Source organism: Nerophis lumbriciformis, linkage group LG02, assembly GCF_033978685.3.
Source record: "Nerophis lumbriciformis linkage group LG02, RoL_Nlum_v2.1, whole genome shotgun sequence".
Taxonomy (NCBI): Eukaryota; Metazoa; Chordata; class Actinopteri; order Syngnathiformes; family Syngnathidae; genus Nerophis; species Nerophis lumbriciformis.
In genome coordinates this window covers 13,690,001-13,710,959 of record NC_084549.2, presented here as the reverse complement: position 1 = coordinate 13,710,959, position 20,959 = coordinate 13,690,001, and the positions used below count along the sequence as shown (strand labels likewise).

The 20,959-nt window shown below is 40.0% G+C and overlaps 1 protein-coding gene across 2 annotated transcripts in view; it reads left to right on the top strand.

The window, feature by feature from the left end:
- efemp1 (EGF containing fibulin extracellular matrix protein 1) overlaps positions 1 to 11,356 on the top strand; it is an 88,671-nt gene extending 77,315 nt beyond the window's left edge. For both annotated transcript variants that reach the window (XM_061941957.1, XM_061941382.1), the window contains exons 8-11: positions 3,808 to 3,927; positions 5,567 to 5,693; positions 8,137 to 8,329; positions 10,829 to 11,356. In XM_061941957.1, coding sequence (XP_061797941.1) covers positions 3,808 to 3,927; positions 5,567 to 5,693; positions 8,137 to 8,329; positions 10,829 to 10,990 — 602 coding nt within the window. In that variant the 3' untranslated portion in view covers positions 10,991 to 11,356. The remainder of the gene's footprint in view (positions 1 to 3,807; positions 3,928 to 5,566; positions 5,694 to 8,136; positions 8,330 to 10,828) is intronic.
- Positions 11,357 to 20,959: the final 9,603 nt, after the last annotated feature.

Here is a 20,959-nt window from a genome sequence, read left to right as displayed (position 1 = left end):
GGGTTGAAATTCTACCAAATTTGCATTAAATCAGGTTGTTTCAGCTAAAAAAAACATGCTGCAAGATCTAGCATGTTGCATTCAATGTTTATTCCCATTCATTCCCGTTAATTCCCATATGTTCCCGTTAATTTACGTGGATGCATATGCAAAAGTGCAATATATATATCTGTACGGTAGTCAATTGATTTATATCTGCTCCTTATTGCTCTTTTATCCTGCACTACCATGAGCTAATGCAACAAAATGTTGTTCTTATCTGTACTGTAAAGTTCAAATTTGTATAACAATTTGAGTAGTCTTTAAAAATATTTAACTGATGGACAAATTAATAGAAATAGGGCTAGATGAATAAATGAACAGTCAATCAGCATGCTAAATCAAACTATAACCGACATTCTTGAATAGCTAGCAGAACAGAAGGCGGAGGAAACAACACGTTTTGATTTAGTATTTGCTAGTTGAACTTTACAGATCACAAAAAAGGTCAATTCGGATCGCTAACGTTGTTGGCATAAATGAATGGGATTTAACGTAGAGAAAATGAGCATCACGGCTATATTTACGCCAGTAATATCGTCAAAACTTACCTGACTGGATGAAGTCCTTGGGCTCAAATACTAGTGTGGCCTCAATAGCCCTGCTGTAGTGTGTAGCATGCTGGGAATTAGCTGTGGAATGCACAGTGCAGGGTTGAAATTCTACTGAATTTGCATTAAATCAGGTTGTTTCAGCTAAAAAAAACATGCTGCAAGATCTAGCATGTTGCATTCAATGTTTATTCCCATTAATTCCCGTTAATTCCCATATGTTCCCGTTAATTTACGTGGATGCATATGCAAAAGTGCAATATATTTATCTGTACGGTAATCAATTTAATTATATCTGCACCTTATTGCTTTTTTATCCTGCACTACCATGAGCTAATGCAACGACATTTCGTTCTTATCTGCACCGTATTTTTCGGAGTATAAGTCGCTCCGGAGTTTAAGTCGCACCGGCCGAAAATGCATAATAAAGAAGGAAAAAAACATATAAAAGTCGCATTTTTGGGGGAAATGTATTTGATAAAACCCAACATCAAGAATAGACATTTGAAAGGCAATTTTAAAATAAAGAATAGTGAACAACAGGCTGAATAAGTGTACGTTATATGAGGCATAAATAACCAACTGAGAACGTGCCTGGTATGTTAACGTAACATATTATGGTAAGAGTCATTCAAATAACTATAACATATAGAACATGCTATACGTTTACCAAACAATCTGTCACTCCTAATCGCTAAATCCCATGAAATCTTATACGTCTAGTCCAGTGGTTCTTAACCTTGTTGGAGGTACCGAACCCCACCAGTTTCATATGCGCATTCACCGAACCCTTCTTTAGTGAAAAATAAGATGTTCTTTTTTTCAAAATCAAGACAAAGTTATGTTTTTGCTAACACTTTAGTATGGGGAACATATTCTAAGTAACAAAGACTTAATTTAGAGTTATTTGGACACTAGGGCAGGGGTCGGCAACCTTTACCACTCAAAGAGCCATTTTGACCAGTTTCACAAATTAAAGAAAACAATGGGAGCCACAAAAATCTTTTGATATATAAAATGAAATAACACTACGTACAAAGTTTTATTTTTGCTTTGCGAAATGTATAAACCAAGGGTCTCAGACACGCGGCCCACACCTTAAAATGAAAATTAAATGTTAAATGGCCCACGAGTTTTAATTGAATGGTGCTTGACATCATCATACTTGTCAACCCTCTTGATTTTTCCGGCAGACTACGAATTTCGGTGCAACTTTTCTCTCGAATGTGCCGTGATGGTGGGGCATTTAGCGCCCATTACAACTAGCATGCCGGCCCTGCCACACGTTGTTTGAGGCTTCTGCTTGCTCACGTGAGTTAAAGTAATTCATACCTGCTCAACAACCACACAGGTTACACTGACGGTGGTGGTATAAAAATGTTAACACTCTTACTAATAATGCGCCACACTGTGAACCCACACCAAACAAGAATGACAAACACATTTCGGGAGAACATCTACACCGTAACACAACATAAACACAACAGAACAAATACCCAGAATCCGATGCAGTCCTAACTCTTCCGGGCTACATTATACCGCTACCAAACCCCGCCCACCTCATCCGACGCACGGAGGGGGGGGGGGTGTTGATGTGTGAGGGAGCAGGGTTGGGGTGGGGGCAGGGTTTGGTGGTAGCAGGGGTGTATAATGTAGCCCGGAAGAGTCAGGGCTGCATGGGATTCTGGGTATTTGTTCTGTTGTGTTTATGTTGTGTTAAGGTGCAGATGTTCTCCCGAAATGTGTTTGTCATTCTTGTTTGGTTTTGGTTCAAAGTGTGGCGCATTATTAGTAAGAGTGTTAAAGTTGTTTTATATGGCGACCGTCAGTGTAACCTGTGTGGCTGTTGACCAAGTATGCCTTGCTGTCACTTACATGTTCAAGTAGACGATGCATACAACATAAGACTGGGCTGGCATGATTTATGTACAGATTGTAGAGGACGCCAAATGCTGTACCATCATGGCACGCCCTTATTAATATTGTTAGGGTGAAAATCGGAGAATATTTTTCCCGGGAATTTTCTGCGAGAGGCACCGAAATCCGAAGACTCCCGGGAAGGTCGGCAAGTATGCAGCTGAGCCGCATCAGAGTGATCAAAGAGGGGAACATTTTCTAAGTAATAAAGACTTCATTTAGAGTTATTTGGTTAGGGTTAGGGTCAGGGTTCGAGGGTTAGGGTTATAATAAGGCCATGCCAAATAAGGCATTAATAAGTACTTAATAATGACTAGTTAAGAGCCAATATGTTACTAATTTGCATGTTGATAAGCAATGGTGAATATGTTCCCCATACTAAAGTGTTACCATGTTTTATTACTGGTGCACAAAATGAACCGTGCATGAACATCACCTTGTTCAAAGAACAAAACCAACACAGTGCATAAACTCACAACAAATTACACACCTGCAAACCAGTCAACTGTAGGGAGAAGTGTGTATTTACACGATGAGTCGGGTGTGTCTTGACCTCCACCGAACCCCTGAGGCCGACTCACCGAACCTCTAGGGTTCGATCGAACCCAGGTTAAGAACCACTGGTCTAGTCTCTTACGTGAATGAGCTAAATAATATTATTTGATATTTTACGGTAATGTGTTAATAATTTCACACATAAGACAGCATGGGGCGGCATGGCGTAGTGGGTAGAGCAACCGTTCCAGAAACCTGAGGGTTGCAGGTTCGCTCCCCGCCTCTTACCATCCAAAAAAATCGCTGCCGTTGTGTCCTTGGGCGGGACACTTCACCCTTTGCCCTCGGTGCCACTCACACCGGTGAATTGAATGATGAATGATAGGTGGTGGTCGGAGGGTCCGTTGGCGCAAATTGCAGCCACGCTTCCGTCAGTCTACCCCAGGGCAGCTGTGGCTATGAAAGTAGCTTACCACCACCAGATGTGAATGATTGATGGGTTCTACATGTAAAGCGACTTTGGGTACTTAGAAAAGCGCTACATAAATCCCAGTTATTATTATTATTATTATTATTATTAAGACGCTCCTGAGTATAAGTCATAACTATGAAAAAAAATGCGACTTATAGTCCGGAAAATACGGTACCATAAAGTTCAAATTTGAATGACAATAAAAAGGAAGTCTAAGTCTAAGTCTAATTCCCATGGAAAGTTTCCAACTTTGAATATTCCCGGAATTTTGCAACCCTAATTATTACACACCGTTTACTTCACCCCGTTCCCCGTGGTCTGTTTCCTGCGCAGACATCGACGAGTGCAGCTTCTCCAGCTACATGTGCCAGTACCAGTGCATCAACACTCCAGGGAGTTACTCCTGCGAGTGCCCTGAAGGATACCAGCTGCAGGGCAACAGGTTGTGTCAAGGTAGCGTATACCTCCTCCTCCTACGGCGGTGAGGCAACCACCTCGCCGTTTCCCCTCCAAGCCAGTTTACACACCCCGTGTTAGTTTTCTGAAGTGGACTCATTTGAGGCGGCGGCGGTCCACTCAAAGAGGGAGCTGTTATGTTCCTCGGTCAGGACCCGGGCCTCACAGGGGCTGCCATGAATCTGACCGCTTGTGCGGGAGAATCCATGAATCCAGGTTGCTGTCCCAGAAATAGACCCGTGGTTTGGGCTGCCTTTTTTGATGGCGCTATTTTCATGACCCTGATCTTAAAAATGCACAGGCTTCTTTTGCAGCCCCCCCCCCCCCCCCCCCCCCCCCAGCTACCCCCAGCCTGATGTTAACGACAATATTTGTGAATGAAATCCGTGCTCGCAGCATTAACCTTTACATGGTTGTTCTCACTATTATGTTGGATCCACTATGGACTGGACTCTCACTATTATGTTGGATCCACTATGGACTGGACTCTCACTATTATGTTAGATCCACTATGGACTGGACTCTCACTATTATGTTAGATCCACTATGGACTGGACTTTCACACTATTATGTTAGATCCACTATGGACTGGACTCTCACTATTATGTTGGATCCACTATGGACTGGACTCTCACTATTATGTTGGATCCACTATGGACTGGACTCTCACTATTATGTTGGATCCACTATGAACTGGACTCTCACTATTATGTTGGATCCACTATGGACTGGACTCTCACTATTATGTTGGATCCACTATGGACTGGACTCTCACTATTATGTTAGATCCACTATGGACTGGACTCTCACTATTATGTTTGATCCACTATGGACTGGACTCTCACTATTATGTTAGATCCACTATGGACTGGACTCTCACACTATTATGTTAGATCCACTATGGACTGGACTCTCACACTATTATGTTAGATCCACTATGGACTGGACTCTCACTATTATGTTAGATCCACTATGGACTGGACTCTCACTATTATGTTGGATCCACTATGGACTGGACTCTCACTATTATGTTGGATCCACTATGGACTGGACTCTCACTATTATGTTAGATCCACTATGGACTGGAGTCTCACTATTATGTTAGATCCACTATGGACTGGACTCTCACTATTATGTTAGATCCACTATGGACTGGACTCTCACTATTATGTTAGATCCACTATGGACTGGACTCTCACTATTATGTTAGATCCACTATGGACTGGACTCTCACTATTATGTTCGATCCACTATGGACTGGACTCTCACTATTATGTTGGATCCACTATGGACTGGACTCTCACTATTATGTTAGATCCACTATGGACTGGACTCTCACACTATTATGTTAGATCCACTATGGACTGGACTCTCACTATTATGTTAGATCCACTATGGACTGGACTCTCACTATTATGTTGGATCCACTATGGACTGGACTCTCACTATTATGTTGGATCCACTATGGACTGGACTCTCACTATTATGTTGGATCCACTATGGACTGGACTTTCACACTATTATGTTAGATCCACTATGGACTGGACTCTCACTATTATGTTGGATCCACTATGGACTGGACTTTCACACTATTATGTTAGATCCACTCGACAACCATTGCTTTCGGTCTCTGCAGATGTCAACGAGTGTGAGACGGGGACACATAACTGCCAAGAGGGGGAGATGTGTTGGAACTACTACGGAGGCTTCCGCTGCTATCCCAGAAACCCCTGCGAGACGCCCTACATCCAAACGTCAGAAAAGTGCGTAAAAAAAAAAAGAAGCCAAAACACCAGAGGTGGGTAGAGTAGCCAGAAATTGTACTCAAGTAAGAGTACTGTTGCTTTAGAGATGTATTACTCAAGTAAAAGTAAGGAGTAGTCACCCAAATATTTACTTGAGTAAAAGTAAAAAGTATGTTGTAAAAAAAAAACTACTCAAGTACTGAGTAACTGATGAGTAACCTGTTCGTTTAATGATGACGGCAACAAATAATGCACAAAAACATAAAAATAGCAATGAGTAAATTCAGAGCCAGGAATATCTCTTAAGCAACTAAAACAATAATATATATATTAAAAAATAATACATTAACATAAAAAAAATTAAGGCAAATTGAGCCACAATAACTTAACAGCACCATAGGCTCAGTAGGCAGAGATTACAAAGGAAAATAACAAGTTAGCCTTTACGCAAACCATAAATTGATAGGTGTGGGCTGCACCTGGGAACACACTGATTGGTGTTTCTATGCATGCGTGTGTGTGTGTGTGTGTGTGTGTGTGTGCGACTGTGCGTGTGTGTGTGTGTGTGTGTGTGTGTGTGTGTGTGTGTGTGTGTGTGTGTGTGTGTGTGTGTGTGTGTGTGTGTGTGTGTGTGTCTATGAGGCTGCAGTGTGTTAATAAATGTCCCCACACAATGTACATTTGACAGTGATTCATAGCAGGGAAGCTAACATCAGCCTACGGCAGGGGTCGGCAACCTTTACCAGTCAAAGAGCCATTTTGACCAGTTTCACAAATTATAGAAAACAAAGGGAGCCGCGAAAATTTTTAGAAATTTTAAATTAAATAACACTGCGTACAAAGTTTTTTTTTTGCTTTGTGCTATGTATAACCAGGGGTCTCAGACACGCTGCCCACACCTTTATGTGGAATTTGAAAGCTGGTGTGGCACGCGGGTTTTAAATGAATGGCGCTTGTCAGCGTCATGCGTGCTGTGATGGTACAGCATATAGCACCCAATACAGGCAGCGTGCCTGATCAGCCACCCGTTGTATGAGGCTTTCGCTTGCTAACGAAGGTAACAGCAAGGCATACTTGGTCAACAACCACACAGGTCACACTGACGGTGGCGGTATAAAAAATAAAAACTTTAACACTCTTACAAATAATGCGCCACACTGTGAACCCGCACCAAACAAGAATGACAAACAAATTTCGGGAGAACATCTGCACCGTAACACAACATAAACACAACAGGACAAATACCCAGAATCCCATGCAGCCCTAACTCTTCCGGGATACATTATACACCCCCCCCACCCCCCGCTACCAAACCCCGCCCACCTCAACCGACGCACAGAGAGGGGGGGGAGGGGGAGGGGGGGTTGATGTGTGAGGGAGCAGGGTTGGGGTGGGAGCGGGGTTTGGTGGTATATAATGTAGCCCGGAAGAGTCAGGGCTGCATGGGATTCTGGGTGTTTGTTCTGTTGTGTTTATGTTGTGTTAAGGTGCAGATGTTCTCCCGAAATGTGTTTGTCATTCTTGTTTGGTTTCGGTTCAAAGTGTGGCGCATTATTAGTAAGAGTGTTGAAGTTGTTTTATATGACCACCGTCAGTGTAACCTGTGTGGCTGTTGAACAAGTATGCCTTGCTGTCGAGTACGTTTGCAAGCAGAAGATGTATATTGTATAACAAGTGTTGGGCTGGCACACTATTAATACAGATTGTAGGGGGCGCCAGATGTTGTACCATCATGGCACGCCCTTATTAAAGCCGTAAGGGTGAAAATCGGTGAATATTAATCCCGGGAGTTTTCTGCGAGAGGCACTGAAATCCGGAAGTCTCACGGGAAAATTGGGGGGTTCAGCAAGTAAGCTGCTGAGCCGCATCAGAGTGATCAAAGAGCCGCATGCGGCTCCGGACCCGCGGGTTGCCGACCCCTGGCCTACAGGGACAGCCAAAATATCTACTAACGTTACTTACCGCGATGTGCTTCCTCAAATTTGACGTTGTGTTCATGAAAGCTTCAGCTTGTTGTTTGCCGCTGAAACTTTATGTGCATGTTAATCACGCGACCGCCTGGCTCTGTTTGATTGGTGAAACGGAGTCAAACGTCACCAGCGACTGCATTTGATTGGTGAAAGGCAGGCATGCGATAGATCCTACTTTGAAGGTCTGTCTGACAAACCAAAACAAACAAAGCGTGCATTAACAGATCGATAAAAATCAGTAACGAGTAGCGAGCTGAATGTAGATAAACGGAGCGGAGTAAAAGTAGCGTTTCTTCTCTATATATATACTCAAGTAAAAGTAAAAGTATGTTGCATCAAAACTACTCTTAGAAGTACAATTTATCCCAAAAGTTACTCAAGTAGATGTAACGGAGTAAATGTAGCGCGTTACTACCCACCTCTGCAAAACACCAATTCCTTGTTTTGCGCAGCTGTTGTCACTGAGTCGCGTGGTTGTCGTGCGTTTGCAGCCGCTGCGTCTGCCGCTCCCCGACGGAGTGCCACGGTCTCCCCCCGTCCATCGTCTACAAGTACATGAGCATCCAGGCGGAGCGCCCCGTGCCTGCTGACATCTTCCAGATTCAAGCCACCAATATCTACGCCAACACCCACAACACCTTCCGGATCAAAGCTGGGAACGAGGCAGGAGACTTCTTTCTCCGGGTAAGAGCGTTTTGTTTTGTACAAAAAAAGCACTGTAATTACTAGAAAACTGGTTTTGGTCTTGATGGCATGAAAATAAGAAATACCCAACCCAGACTGGCACACTGAAAAATGGGATGTGTTGGCTATTATGATTTCAAGGGGAATCATTAACAACCCCTCTGTAAGACAAAAACACATGTTTCTTTTTTTGCACTTTTTTATGCATTCTAACTCGTAAATAGCGAAAGTCATCTAGAAAGTATCCAAAAAACCTCCATCAAGTTTTATATGGTTAAATGCACGATGCGCACCCTGAACTCCATTGTAAAAATTAGTTTTTTTTTTACATTTGTTGTTTGATCTATTTTATTTTATGCTTAAATCTATTATGTTTTAATTGGTTAAGTTTGTAGTAATGTTACCTTGATTTCGGCTATGGTGTTTTATATACATTTTATATGCATGCTATAAGTATACATGTAAGTATACAGGCACATTCATAATAATAAGTAAGACAAGAACACATATGTTTCTTGTTTTATGCATTCTAACTCGTAAATAAACAATAGCAAAAGTCATCAATCAATGGAGCCAATGGAAGGCACTCTAGAAAGTATACAAAAACCTCCATCCAGTTTTATATGGTTAAATGCACGATGCGCACCCTGAACTCCATTGTAAAAATTAGTTTTTATTACATTTGTTGTTTGTTCTATTTTATTTTATGCTTAAATCTACTACGTTTTTATTGGTTAAGTTGTTTGTTACCTTGATTTCGGCTATGGTGTTTTATATACATTTTTGTCTACATTTTATATGCATGCTATAAGTATACATGTAAGTATACAGGCACATTCATAATAATATTTAATATTTTGCTCATTTTAAGCATTTGGCGGCGCGTTTGTTTCACAGATGCATCACAAGGTCCGCTTTTTCCTTCAAGAACACTGATTAATACTTACTGCAGACTTCATGAGAGACAACCGCCATAAAAAACAAAAAACAAACAATCACTTACTGTACAATGTCTGCACTCACTGGGATGCCGACTGATGGGGTGTTTATATCTTCCAAATTAGATAAAATGTTGGGTGCTAATGAGCGTCTTTTAGTGTCTTTCTCGCTGGTTGACTGTCAAGGTTGACCAATTTCTTGGTTTTTGGCAGCATTCTTATACCACAGTGGTGTCAAACTCATTATGATTTAAAGGGGAATCATTAACAACCCCTATGTAAGACAAAAACACTTATGTTTAATTTTTTTTTGCACTTTTCTATGCATTCTAACTTGTAAATAAACAATAGTGAAAGTCATCTAGAAATTATACAAAAACCTCCATCAAATTTTATATGGTTAAATGCACGATGCGCACCCTGAACTCCATTGTAAAAATTAGGTTTTTTTTACATTTGTTGTTTGTTGTATTTTATTTTATGCTTAAATCTACTATGTTTTTATTGGTTAAGTTTGTAGTAATGTTACCTTGATTTCGGCTATGGTGTTTTATATACATTTTTGTCTACATTTTATATGTATGCTATAAGTATACATGTAAGTATACAGGCACATTTATAATAATATTTAATATTTTGCTCATTTTAAGCATTTGGCGGCGCGCTGGTTCCACAGATGCATCACAAGGTCCGCTTTTTCCTTCAAGAACAACACGGATTACTACTTACTGCAGACTTCATGAGAGACAACTGACATAAAATAAAAGAAATCACTTACTGTACAATGTCTGCTCTCACTGGGATGCCAACTGATGGGATGTTTATATTTTCCAAATTAGATTAAAATATTGGGTGCTAATGAGCGTCTTTTCGTGTCTTTCTCGCTGGCTGACTGTCAAGGTTGACCAACTTCTTGGTTTTTGGCAGCATCCTTATATCACATGGTGTCAAACTCATTATGATTCCAAGAGGAATCATTACCAACCCCTATGTAAGACAAAAACACATATGTTTCTTTTTTTTTTTTGCACTTTTCTATGCATTCTAACTTGTAAATAAACAATAGCGAAAGTCATCTAGAAAGTATACAAAAACCTCCATCAAATTTTATATGGTTAAATGCACGATGCGCACCCTGAACTCCGTTGTAAAAATTAGTTTTTTTTACATTTGTTGTTTGTTCTATTTTATTTTATGCTTAAATCTACTATGTTTTTATTGGTTAAGTTTGTAGTAATGTTACCTTGATTTCGGCTATGGTGTTTTATATACATTTTTTATATACATTTTATATGCATGCTATATGCATGTAAGTATACAGGCACATTCATAATAATAAGTAAGACAAGAACACATATGTTTCTTTTTTTTGCACTGTTTTATGCATTCTAACTCGTAAATAAACAATAGCAAAAGTCATCAATCAATGGAAACAATGGAAGGCACTCTAGAAAGTATACAAAAACCTCCATCAAGTTTTATATGGTTAAATGCACGATGCGCACCCTGAACTCCATTGTAAAAATGTGTGTTTGTGCTAACCGCTGGTATTTCCTCGCAGCGTTCCAGCAACGTGAGCGCCATGCTGGTGCTCACCAAGCCTCTGTCAGGCCCCCGGGAGTACGTGGTGGACTTGGAGATGATCACGCAGCACCTGACCATGAATTATCGCTCCAGCTCCCTGCTCAGGCTCACCGTCATCGTCGGGGCGTACGCCTTCTGAGCGCCGCGGCGACGACGGCGAGAGTAACGCAGCCAATGTCTGTCTCCGCCTAGCGTACTGTACATTTCCTTTAGGCTACATTATAGCGCTTATAATGGGAGAGGCTGTCGGCGGCACACCACTTACAGTGAGCTCCTCTTTTTCTGCATGATGACGATGATGATGACTATGATGATGACTCGGGTGAACTCCGCTTAACCATTTTTACAAGAAAAAAACGACTTCAGAGTCGAGAATTTCGTTCAAATTACGAAAAACATACAGTACAGGCCAAAAGATTGGACACACCTTCTCCTCATTCAATGCCTTTTCTTTTTTTTCATGACGATTTACATTGCAGATTGTCACTGAAGGCACCAAAAACAACAACAAAAAATGTGAAATAGCTGTTTTGTATTCTAGTTTCTTCAAAATAGCCACCCTTTGCTCTGATTACTGCTTTGCACACTCTTGGCATTCTCTCGATGAGCTTCAAGCACACCTGTGAAGTGAAAACCATGTCAGGTGACTACCTCTTGAAGCACATCGAGAGAATGCCAAGAGTGTGCGAAAAAGTAATCAGAGCAAAGGGTGGCTATTTAGAAGACACAAGTGGGTTTTAAAAAAAATATTTCATTTTTTTACTGTTGTGGTGATACAAAATATTTACACATTTTAGATAATAAAGTATACAAATGTAGGGTTATCTTGTAAATTACATGCATTTTTGAAATTATTATTATTAAGGTGGGTTTTCCAAAAAATATTTAATTTTTTATTGTTGTGGTGATAAGAACATTTAGATAATAAAGTATACAAATGTACAATTTACTGAAAATGTCCTGTAAATTAAATGTTTTTTAAATAATAATAATATTATTATTTAGGTGAGTTTTCAAAAATTATTTAGTTTTTTATTATTGTGCTGATAAAAAAAACAAAAAACATTATTATAGAGTTTACTGAAAATAGCTTGCAAAATAAATCTGTTTTTATAAATTATTGTTATTCTCATTTAGGTTGGTTTTACAAAAAGTATTTAATTTATTATTGTTGTGGTGATAAAAATGATAAAAATTTTAAAATAGTATTGTACTAAATTGGTCCTAGTGTGTGAATGGGAGTGTGAATGTTGTCTGTCTATCTGTGTTGGCCCTGGGATGAGGTGGCGACTTGTCCAGGGTGTACCCCGCCTTCCGCCCGTGTGCAGCTGGGATAGGCTCCAGCACACTCAGCGACCCCGAAAGGGACAAGCGGTAGAAAATGGATGGATGGATGGATAGAATATAGAACATGTTTTCAGTTACTTCACCTTTTTTGGTTAAGTACATAACTCCACATGTGTTCATGCATAGTTGTGATGCCTTCAGGGACAATCTACAATGTAAATAGTCATGAAAATAAAGAAAACACATTGAGTAAGAAGGTGTGTCCAAACGCTTGGACTGTAAGTACGAATGTGCTAATCAGATCAGATCCAGATTCAACCGGGTTTGATATGAAAATATTTGCACTGAGAAGTGACGGAGAAAAGCATCTAAAAACCTTAAGTGATAATTTCCATTGGGAATGAAAATAACTTTGAAAAGTGCAAACAGAATCAGATCTGGATTAAATGTGGTTTAATATTAAAGCTTCTGATCCTTTATGGAGTATTAAGCATTTTGTCAAAATGCCAATAAATATTGATACAGATATACAGTAGCGGAAGGAGATTGAATTTGATTTGCTTTCATATTTGCCACCAGGATTGGATCCGGATTAGATTTAGTTTGCTCGCACAGTGTTCGAGACTGCATTGCCATCTAAAATTTGGTTTGAGTTTTATTAGAATGAACAGAAAAATAAGCATCGAAAATATTGCATTCTGATTCTAAAGAGTGGATCCAGGATCAAATCCGAATTAAACCGGGTTTAATAATAAAGCCTCTAAAACCTTATAAACATGTTTGGAAAATTCCACAAAAAATGACATACAGTAAATATAAATTAAACCTGGTTTAATATTAAAGTTTGTGAGCCTTCATAAACATCTAAAATTCCAATTCCACTAAGAATTAGTAGTAGTAGTAGAATTAGTAGTTTAAGTAGATTGAATTTGAATCGCTTTCATATTTGCCATCAATATTCAATCCGGATATGATTTAGTTTGTTGACACAGTATCCAAGACTGCATTGCCATCGAAAAATTGGTTCAAGTCTTATTAGAATTTACAGAGTGATTGGCACCTAAAATGTGAAGTCAAGTGTTGCAATCTGATGATAAAAAGTGTAACTTGGATCCAATCCAGATTAAACCTGGTTTAAAATTAAAGCTTCAGATCCTCCATAAATCTCTAAAATGCTGCTCAATTCCACTAAGAATTGATACAGATATGCATTAGTGTAAGTAGATTGCTTTCTAATTTGCCACCAGGATTGGATCTGGATTTGATTTAGTTTGTTTACATAGCGTTCAAGACTGCATTGCCATCTAAACTTAGTATAATGTCTTTTTGGTATTAACAAAGGGATACACACCTAAAATGTGAAGTGAAGTGTTACATTCTGATTATAAAAAGTGTAACAAGGATCCAATCTGGATTAAACCTGGTTTAATATTAAAGCTTCTGATCCTTCCTAAATCTCTAAGATTTTGCTCACTTCCAATAAGAATTGATATCAAGTAGTGTAAGTAGATTCAGTTTAAATTGCTTTCTAATTTGCCACCAGGATTGGATCTGGATTTGGTTTAGTTTGTTTACATAGCGTTCAAGACTGCATAGCCATCTAAAATTAGTTTCAAGTCTTCTCAGAATTGACAGAGGAATACGCACCTAAAATGTGAAGTGAAGTGTTACATTCTGATTATAAAAAGTGTACCAAGGATCCAATCCAGATTAAACCTGGTTTAGAATTAAAGTTTTGGATCCTCCATAAATGTCAAAAAATGTGCCCAATTCCACTAAGAATACAGTACAGTAATGTAAGTAGAGTAAATTTGAATTGCTTTTTAGTTTGCCACCAGGATTAGATCTGGATTTGATTTAGTTTGTTTACAAAGCGTTCAAGACTGCTTTGCAACTTAGTTTCAAGTCTTTTTAGAATTGACAGAGGGATACGCACCTCAAAATGTGAAGTGAAAAGTTGCATTCTGACTATAAAAAGTGTAACAAGGATCCAATCCGGATTAAACTTGGTTTGATATTAAAGCTTCTGATCCTTCACAAGTCTCTAAGATTTTGCTCACTTCCAATAAGAATTGTGATCAATATACAGTAGTGTAAGTAGATTTAATTTAAATTGCTTTCTAATTTGCCACCAGGATTGGATCTGGATTTGATTTAGTTTGTTTACAAAGCGTTCAAGACTGCATTGCCATCTAAACTCAGTATAATGTCTTTTTAGAATTAACAGAGGGATACGCACATAAAATGTGAAGTGAAGTGTTACATTCTGATTATAAAAAGTGTAACAAGGATCCAATCTGGATTAAACCTGGTTTAATATTAAAGCTTCTGATCCTTCCTAAATCTCTAAGCTTTTGCTCACTTCCAATAAGAATTGATATCAATATACAGTAGTGTAAGTAGATTCAATTTAAATTGCTTTCTAATTTGCCACCAGGATTGGATCTGGATTTGGTTTAGTTTGTTTACATAGCGTTCAAGACTGCATAGCCATCTAAAATTAGTTTCAAGTCTTTTTAGAATTGACAGAGGAATACGCACCTAAAATGTGAAGTGAAGTGTTACATTCTGATTATAAAAAGTTTAACAAGGATCCAATCCAGAATAAACCTGGTTTAGAATTAAAGTTTTGGATCCTCCATAAATCTCACAAAATGTACCCAATTCCACTAAGAATTGATACATATATACAGTAATGTAAGTAGAGTAAATTTGAATTGCTTTTTAGTTTGCCACCAGGATTAGATTTGGAATTGATTTAGTTTGTTTACATAGCGTTCAAGACTGCATTGAAACTTAGTTTCAAGTCTTTTTAGAATTGACAGAGGGATACGCACCTCAAAATGTGAAGTGAAAAGTTGCATTCTGATTATAAAAAGTGTAACAAGGATCCAATCCGGATTAAACCTGGTTTGATATTAAAGCTTCTGATACTTCACAAGTCTCTAAGATTTTGCTCACTTCCAATAAGAATTGTAATCGATATACAGTAGTGTAAGTAGATTTAATTTAAATTGCTTTCTAATTTACCACCAGGATTGGATCTGGATTTGGTTTAGTTTGTTTACATAGCGTGCAAGCCTGCATTGCCATCTAAACTTAGTTTCAAGTCTTTTTAGAATTGACAGAGGGAAACGCACTTAAAATGTGAAGTGAGGTGTTACATTATGATTATAAAGAGTGTAACTAGGATTTAATCCGGATTAAACCTGGTTTAACATTAAAGCTTCTGATCCTTCCTAAATCTCTAAAATTTTGCTCACTTCCAATAAGAATTGATATTGATAAACAGTAGTGTAAGTAGATTGAATTTAAATTGCTTTCTAATTTGCCACCAGGATTGAATCTGGATTTGATTTAGTTTGTTTATATAGCGTTCAAGACTGCATTGCCATCTAAAATTAGTTTCAAGTCTTTTTAGAATTGACAGAGGAATACGCACCTAAAATGTGTTACATTCTGATTATAAAAAGTGTACCAAGGATCCAATCCAGATTAAACCTGGTTTAGAATTAAAGTTTTGGATCCTCCATAAATCTCAAAAATTGTGCCCAATTCCACTAAGAATTGATACATATATACAGTAATGTAACTAGAGTAAATTTGAATTGCTTTTTAGTTTGCCACCAGGATTAGATCTGGATTTGATTTAGTTTGTTTACATAGTGTTCAAGACTGCATTGCAACTTAGTTTCAAGTCTTTTTAGAATTGACATAGGGATACGCACCTAAAATGTGAAGTTTTACATTCTGATTATAAAAAGTGTAACTAGGATCCAATCCGGATTAAACCTGGTTTGATATTAAAGCTTCTATCCTTCATAAGTCACTTAAGATTTTGCTCACTTCCAATAAGAATTGATATAGACAAACAGTAGTATAAGTAGATTCCATTTGAATTGCTTTCCTATTTCATATCAGGATTGGATCCGGATTTGACTTTGTCTGTTTACACCGCGTTCAAGACTGCATTGCCATCTCAAAGCGTCCGATCTTGCCTAAACATTTAACAGTTTGCTCAATTCCATTAATAATGGACGTAGATAAACTATATGTTTATGTTGAATAGAATTACTGTACATTTTATGCGCTAGACTGCTTAAACATCTACCGGTAATCTTATTCCAAAGTGGATCAAATTTAACGGAATAATTATTTAGATCTGGATTTGATTTAGTTTGTTTACATAGCGTTCAAGACTGCATTGCAACTTAGTTTCAAGTCTTTTTAGAATTGACAGAGGGATACGAACCTAAAATGTGAAGTTTTGCATTCTGATTATAAAAAGTGTAACTAGGATCCAATACGGATTAAACCTGGTTTGATATTAAAGCTTCTAATCCTTCATAAATCTCTAAGACTTTGCTCACTTCTAATAAGAATTGATATAGACATACAGTAGTGTAAGTAGATTCAATTTGAATTGCTTTCCTATTTCATATCAGGATTGGATCCGGATTTGACTTTGTCTGTTTACACCACGTTCAAGACTGCATTGCCATCTCAAAGCGTCCGATTTTTCCTAAACATTTAACAGTTTGCTCAATTCCATTAATAATGGACGTAGATAAACTATATGTTTATGTTAAATAGAATTACTGTACATTTTATGCGCTAGACTGCTTAAACATCTACCGGTAATCTTATTCCAAAGTGGATCAAATTTAACGGACTAATTATTTAGATCTGGATTTGATTTAGTTTGTTTACGAAGCGTTCAAGACTGCATTGCAACTTAGTTTCAAGTCTTTTTAGAATTGACAGAGGTATATGAACCTAAAATGTGAAGTGTTGCATTCTGATTATAAAAGGTGTAACGAGGATCCAATCCGGATTAAACCTGGTTTGATATTAAAGCTTCTAATCCTTCATAAATCCATAAGATTTTGCTCAATTCCAATAAGAATTGATATAGACATACAGTAGTGTAAGTAGATTCCATTTGAATTGCTTTCCTATTTCATATCAGGATTGGATCCGGATTTGACTTTGTCTGTTTACACTACGTTCAAGACTGCATTGCCATCTCAAAGCGTCCGATCTTTCCTAAACATTTAACAGTTTGCTCAATTCCATTAATAATGGACGTAGATAAACTATAAGTATATGTTAAATATATTATGTGCTAGACTGCTTAAACATCTACCGGTAATCTTATTCAAAGTGGGTTAAATTTAACGGAATAATTATTTACTTTCCGATGAAAACTTGTGACGACAATTGTCAAAAGAGTTATCATCATCATCATCATTTGTGTACCGTTGTGCTCATGAGCAACAATTTCCCAGAAAGCTTCAGTGTGTGTGTGTGTGTGTGTGTGTGTGTGTGTGTGTGTGTGTGTGTGTGTGTGTGTGTGCGTGTATGTGTGTGTGTGTGTGTGTTTGGTGGGTAAGAGTGGCCTGAAAAGGTGCCTTTAATGTGGTGGAGCTGTTTATAGCACCTTTCACTGATGCACTCCTAATAGGCCGGCTGGGCGAGCCAATAACAGCCAACCCAGCGAAGCACGCACAGGAAATTTGGACTTTGGTAACACAACCTGTTCTGGAACAAGACCGCCTTTTGGGCCTCACGGCGAAGGAGTCACACTGGCACCATTGCCGGCGTTGCGTGATGGCGGTAATTACAGCTCCGCGGCCCCGACGCGAATTCATTAGTGTAAATATCAGCCCACCCTCTCTGTTTGTGTGTGTGAGCGTAACTACTAACGCCTTTTAAACTTTTATTTTACTTGCTTTAATGTGTTCAGCAGCCAATTGTGCCTTAGAGAGAGCGCCAGAACCAAATCCCAACAAATAACAGCACTAATCCAATCATTCACGCTTTCAATATATTGTTTATACGTATCATTTTTGTCTCTTTTATATTTAAGATATATTTTTAATGTGTATCTTGTATCAAATTTTTGTACCCCGAAGAGTGTGTGTGTGTGTGTGTGTGTGTGTGTGTGTGTATTTGTGTGTGTGTGTGTTTGAGGCGGGGGTTATATTGTGGAATAAAGTATGATTTCCAAACCAAAGCAAAGAAATTAGACATGTTGAGTGTTTTCACCGGGCGGTACCACTGGATTGGCAGACCGGGGTGGTCGTTCCTCTCTTTAAGAAGGGGAACCGGAGGGTGTGTTCTAACTATCGTGGGATCACACTCCTCAGCCTTCCCGGTAAGGTCTATTTAGGTGTACTGGAGAGGAGGCTACGCCGGATAGTCGAACCTCGGATTCAGGAGGAACAGTGTGGTTTTCGTCCTGGTCGTGGAACTGTGGACCAGCTCTATACTCTCGGCAGGGTCCTTGAGGGTGCATGGCAGTTTGCCCAACCAGTCTACATGTGTTTTGTGGACTTGGAGAAGGCATTCGACCGTGTCCCTCGGGAAGTCCTGTGGGGAGTGCTCAGAGAGTATGGGGTATCGGACTGTCTGATTGTGGCAGTCCGCTCCCTGTATAATCAGTGCCAGAGCTTGGTCCGCATTGCCGGCAGTAAGTCGGACACGTTTCCAGTGAGGGTTGGACTCCGCCAAGGCTGCCCTTTGTCACCGATTCTGTTCATAACTTTTATGGACAGAATTTCTAGGCGCAGTCAAGGCGTTGAGGGGATCTGGTTTGGTGGCTGCAGGATTAGGTCTCTGCTTTTTGCAGATGATGTGGTCCTGATGGCTTCATCTGGCCAGGATCTTCAGCTCTCACTGGATCGATTCGCAGCTGAGTGTGAAGCGACTGGGATGAGAATCAGCACCTCCAAGTCCGAGTCCATGGTTCTCGCCCGGAAAAGGGTGGAGTGCCATCTCCGGGTTGGGGAGGAGATCTTGCCCCAAGTGGAGGAGTTCAAGTACCTCGGAGTCTTGTTCACGAGTGAGGGAAGAGTGAATCGCGGCGTCTTCAGTAATGCGGACGCTGTATCGGTCTGTTGTGGTGAAGAAGGAGCTGAGCCGGAAGGCAAAGCTCTCAATTTACCGGTCGATCTACGTTCCCATCCTCACCTATGGTCATGAGCTTTGGGTTATGACCGAAAGGACAAGATCACGGGTACAAGCGGCCGAAATGAGTTTCCTCCGCCGGGTGGCGGGGCTCTCCCTTAGAGATAGGGTGAGAAGCTCTGCCATCCGGGAGGAGCTCAAAGTAAAGCCGCTGCTCCTCCACATCGAGAGGAGCCAGATGAGGTGGTTCGGGCATCTGGTCAGGATGCCACCCGAACGCCTCCCTAGGGAGGTGTTTAGGGCACGTCCGACCGGTAGGAGGCCGCGGGGAAGACCCAGGACACGTTGGGAAGACTATGTCTCCCGGCTGGCCTGGGAACGCCTCGGGGTCCCACAGGAAGAGCTGGACAAAGTGGCTGGGGAGAGGGAAGTCTGGGCTTCCCTACTTAGTCTGCTGCCCCCGCGACCAGACCTCGGATAAGCGGAAGAAGATGGATGGATGGATGGAGTGTTTTTACACACCATGTTGAGTAATGTATGTTAATATCAAGCATTGTTTAAAAGCTGAAACATACTTATTACTGACTGTTGCTTTAATACCGGAGCACAAAATCTTACTATATGACATAGTATCAGAGAGGGGATATATAAATTGGGAATAGACAAAAATTTAGGGGCCGGGGATTTAAAAAATAATTAACAATTTCCACTATTCATCAGTAATAATGGCAACGTCAGGTCCTTTAAGTCAGTGTTTCCGCGAGCACCTCCTAGAGGGCCACAGAAAAATATATGTTTCTCAACTGTGGTTCGGTGGGCCCCAGCGGTACTCAGTTGTAATACACTTTTCCACCACTTGTGGCAGTAATGAGTCTGACAGTATCAAACAAACAGAAGAAGTCTGGAGCGCTAAAGTCATAGAGTGCAAAAATTATGACTAAAATGGCAAAGCTGTGTTATAATTTGTACTTAAATTTTAATGACAGTTTGGTTAAGAAACATATATATGTAACATATATATGTGTGAGTGTATATATATAAAAAAAAATATATATATATATATATATTTATATATATATATACAGGTAAAAGCCAGTAAATTAGAATATTTTGAAAAACTTGATTTATTTCAGTAATTGCATTCAAAAGGTGTAACTTGTACATTATATTTATTCATTGCACACAGACTGATGCATTCAAATGTTTATTTCATTTAATTTTGATGATTTGAAGTGGCAACAAATGCCATCCATCCATCCATCTTCTTCCGCTTATCCGAGGTCGGGTCGCGGGGGCAGCAGCCTAAGCAGGGAAGCCCAGACTTCCCTCTCCCCAGCCACTTCGTCCAGCTCCTCCCGGGGGATCCCGAGGCGTTCCCAGGCCAGCCGGGAGACATAGTCTTCCCAACGTGTCCTGGGTCTTCCTCGTGGCCTCCTACCGGTCGGACATGCCCTAAACACCTCCTTAGGGAGGCGCTCGGGTGGCATCCTGACCAGATGCCCGAACCACCTCATCTGGCTCCTCTCGATGCGGAGGAGCAGCGGCTTTACTTTGAGCTCCCCCCGGATGACAGAGCTTCTCACCCTATCTCTAAGGGAGAGCCCCGCCACCCGGCGGAGGAAACTCATTTCGGCCGCTTGTACCCGTGATCTTGTCCTTTCGGTCATAACCCAAAGCTCATGACCATAGGTGAGGATGGGAACGTAGATCGACCGGTAAATTGAGAGCTTTGCCTTCCGGCTCAGCTCCTTCTTCACCACAACGGATCGATACAGCGTCCGCATTACTGAAGACGCCGCACCGATCCGCCTGTCGATCTCACGATCCACTCTTCCCTCACTCGTGAACAAGACTCCGAGGTACTTGAACTCCTCCACTTGGGGCAAGATCTCCTCCCCAACCCGGAGATGGC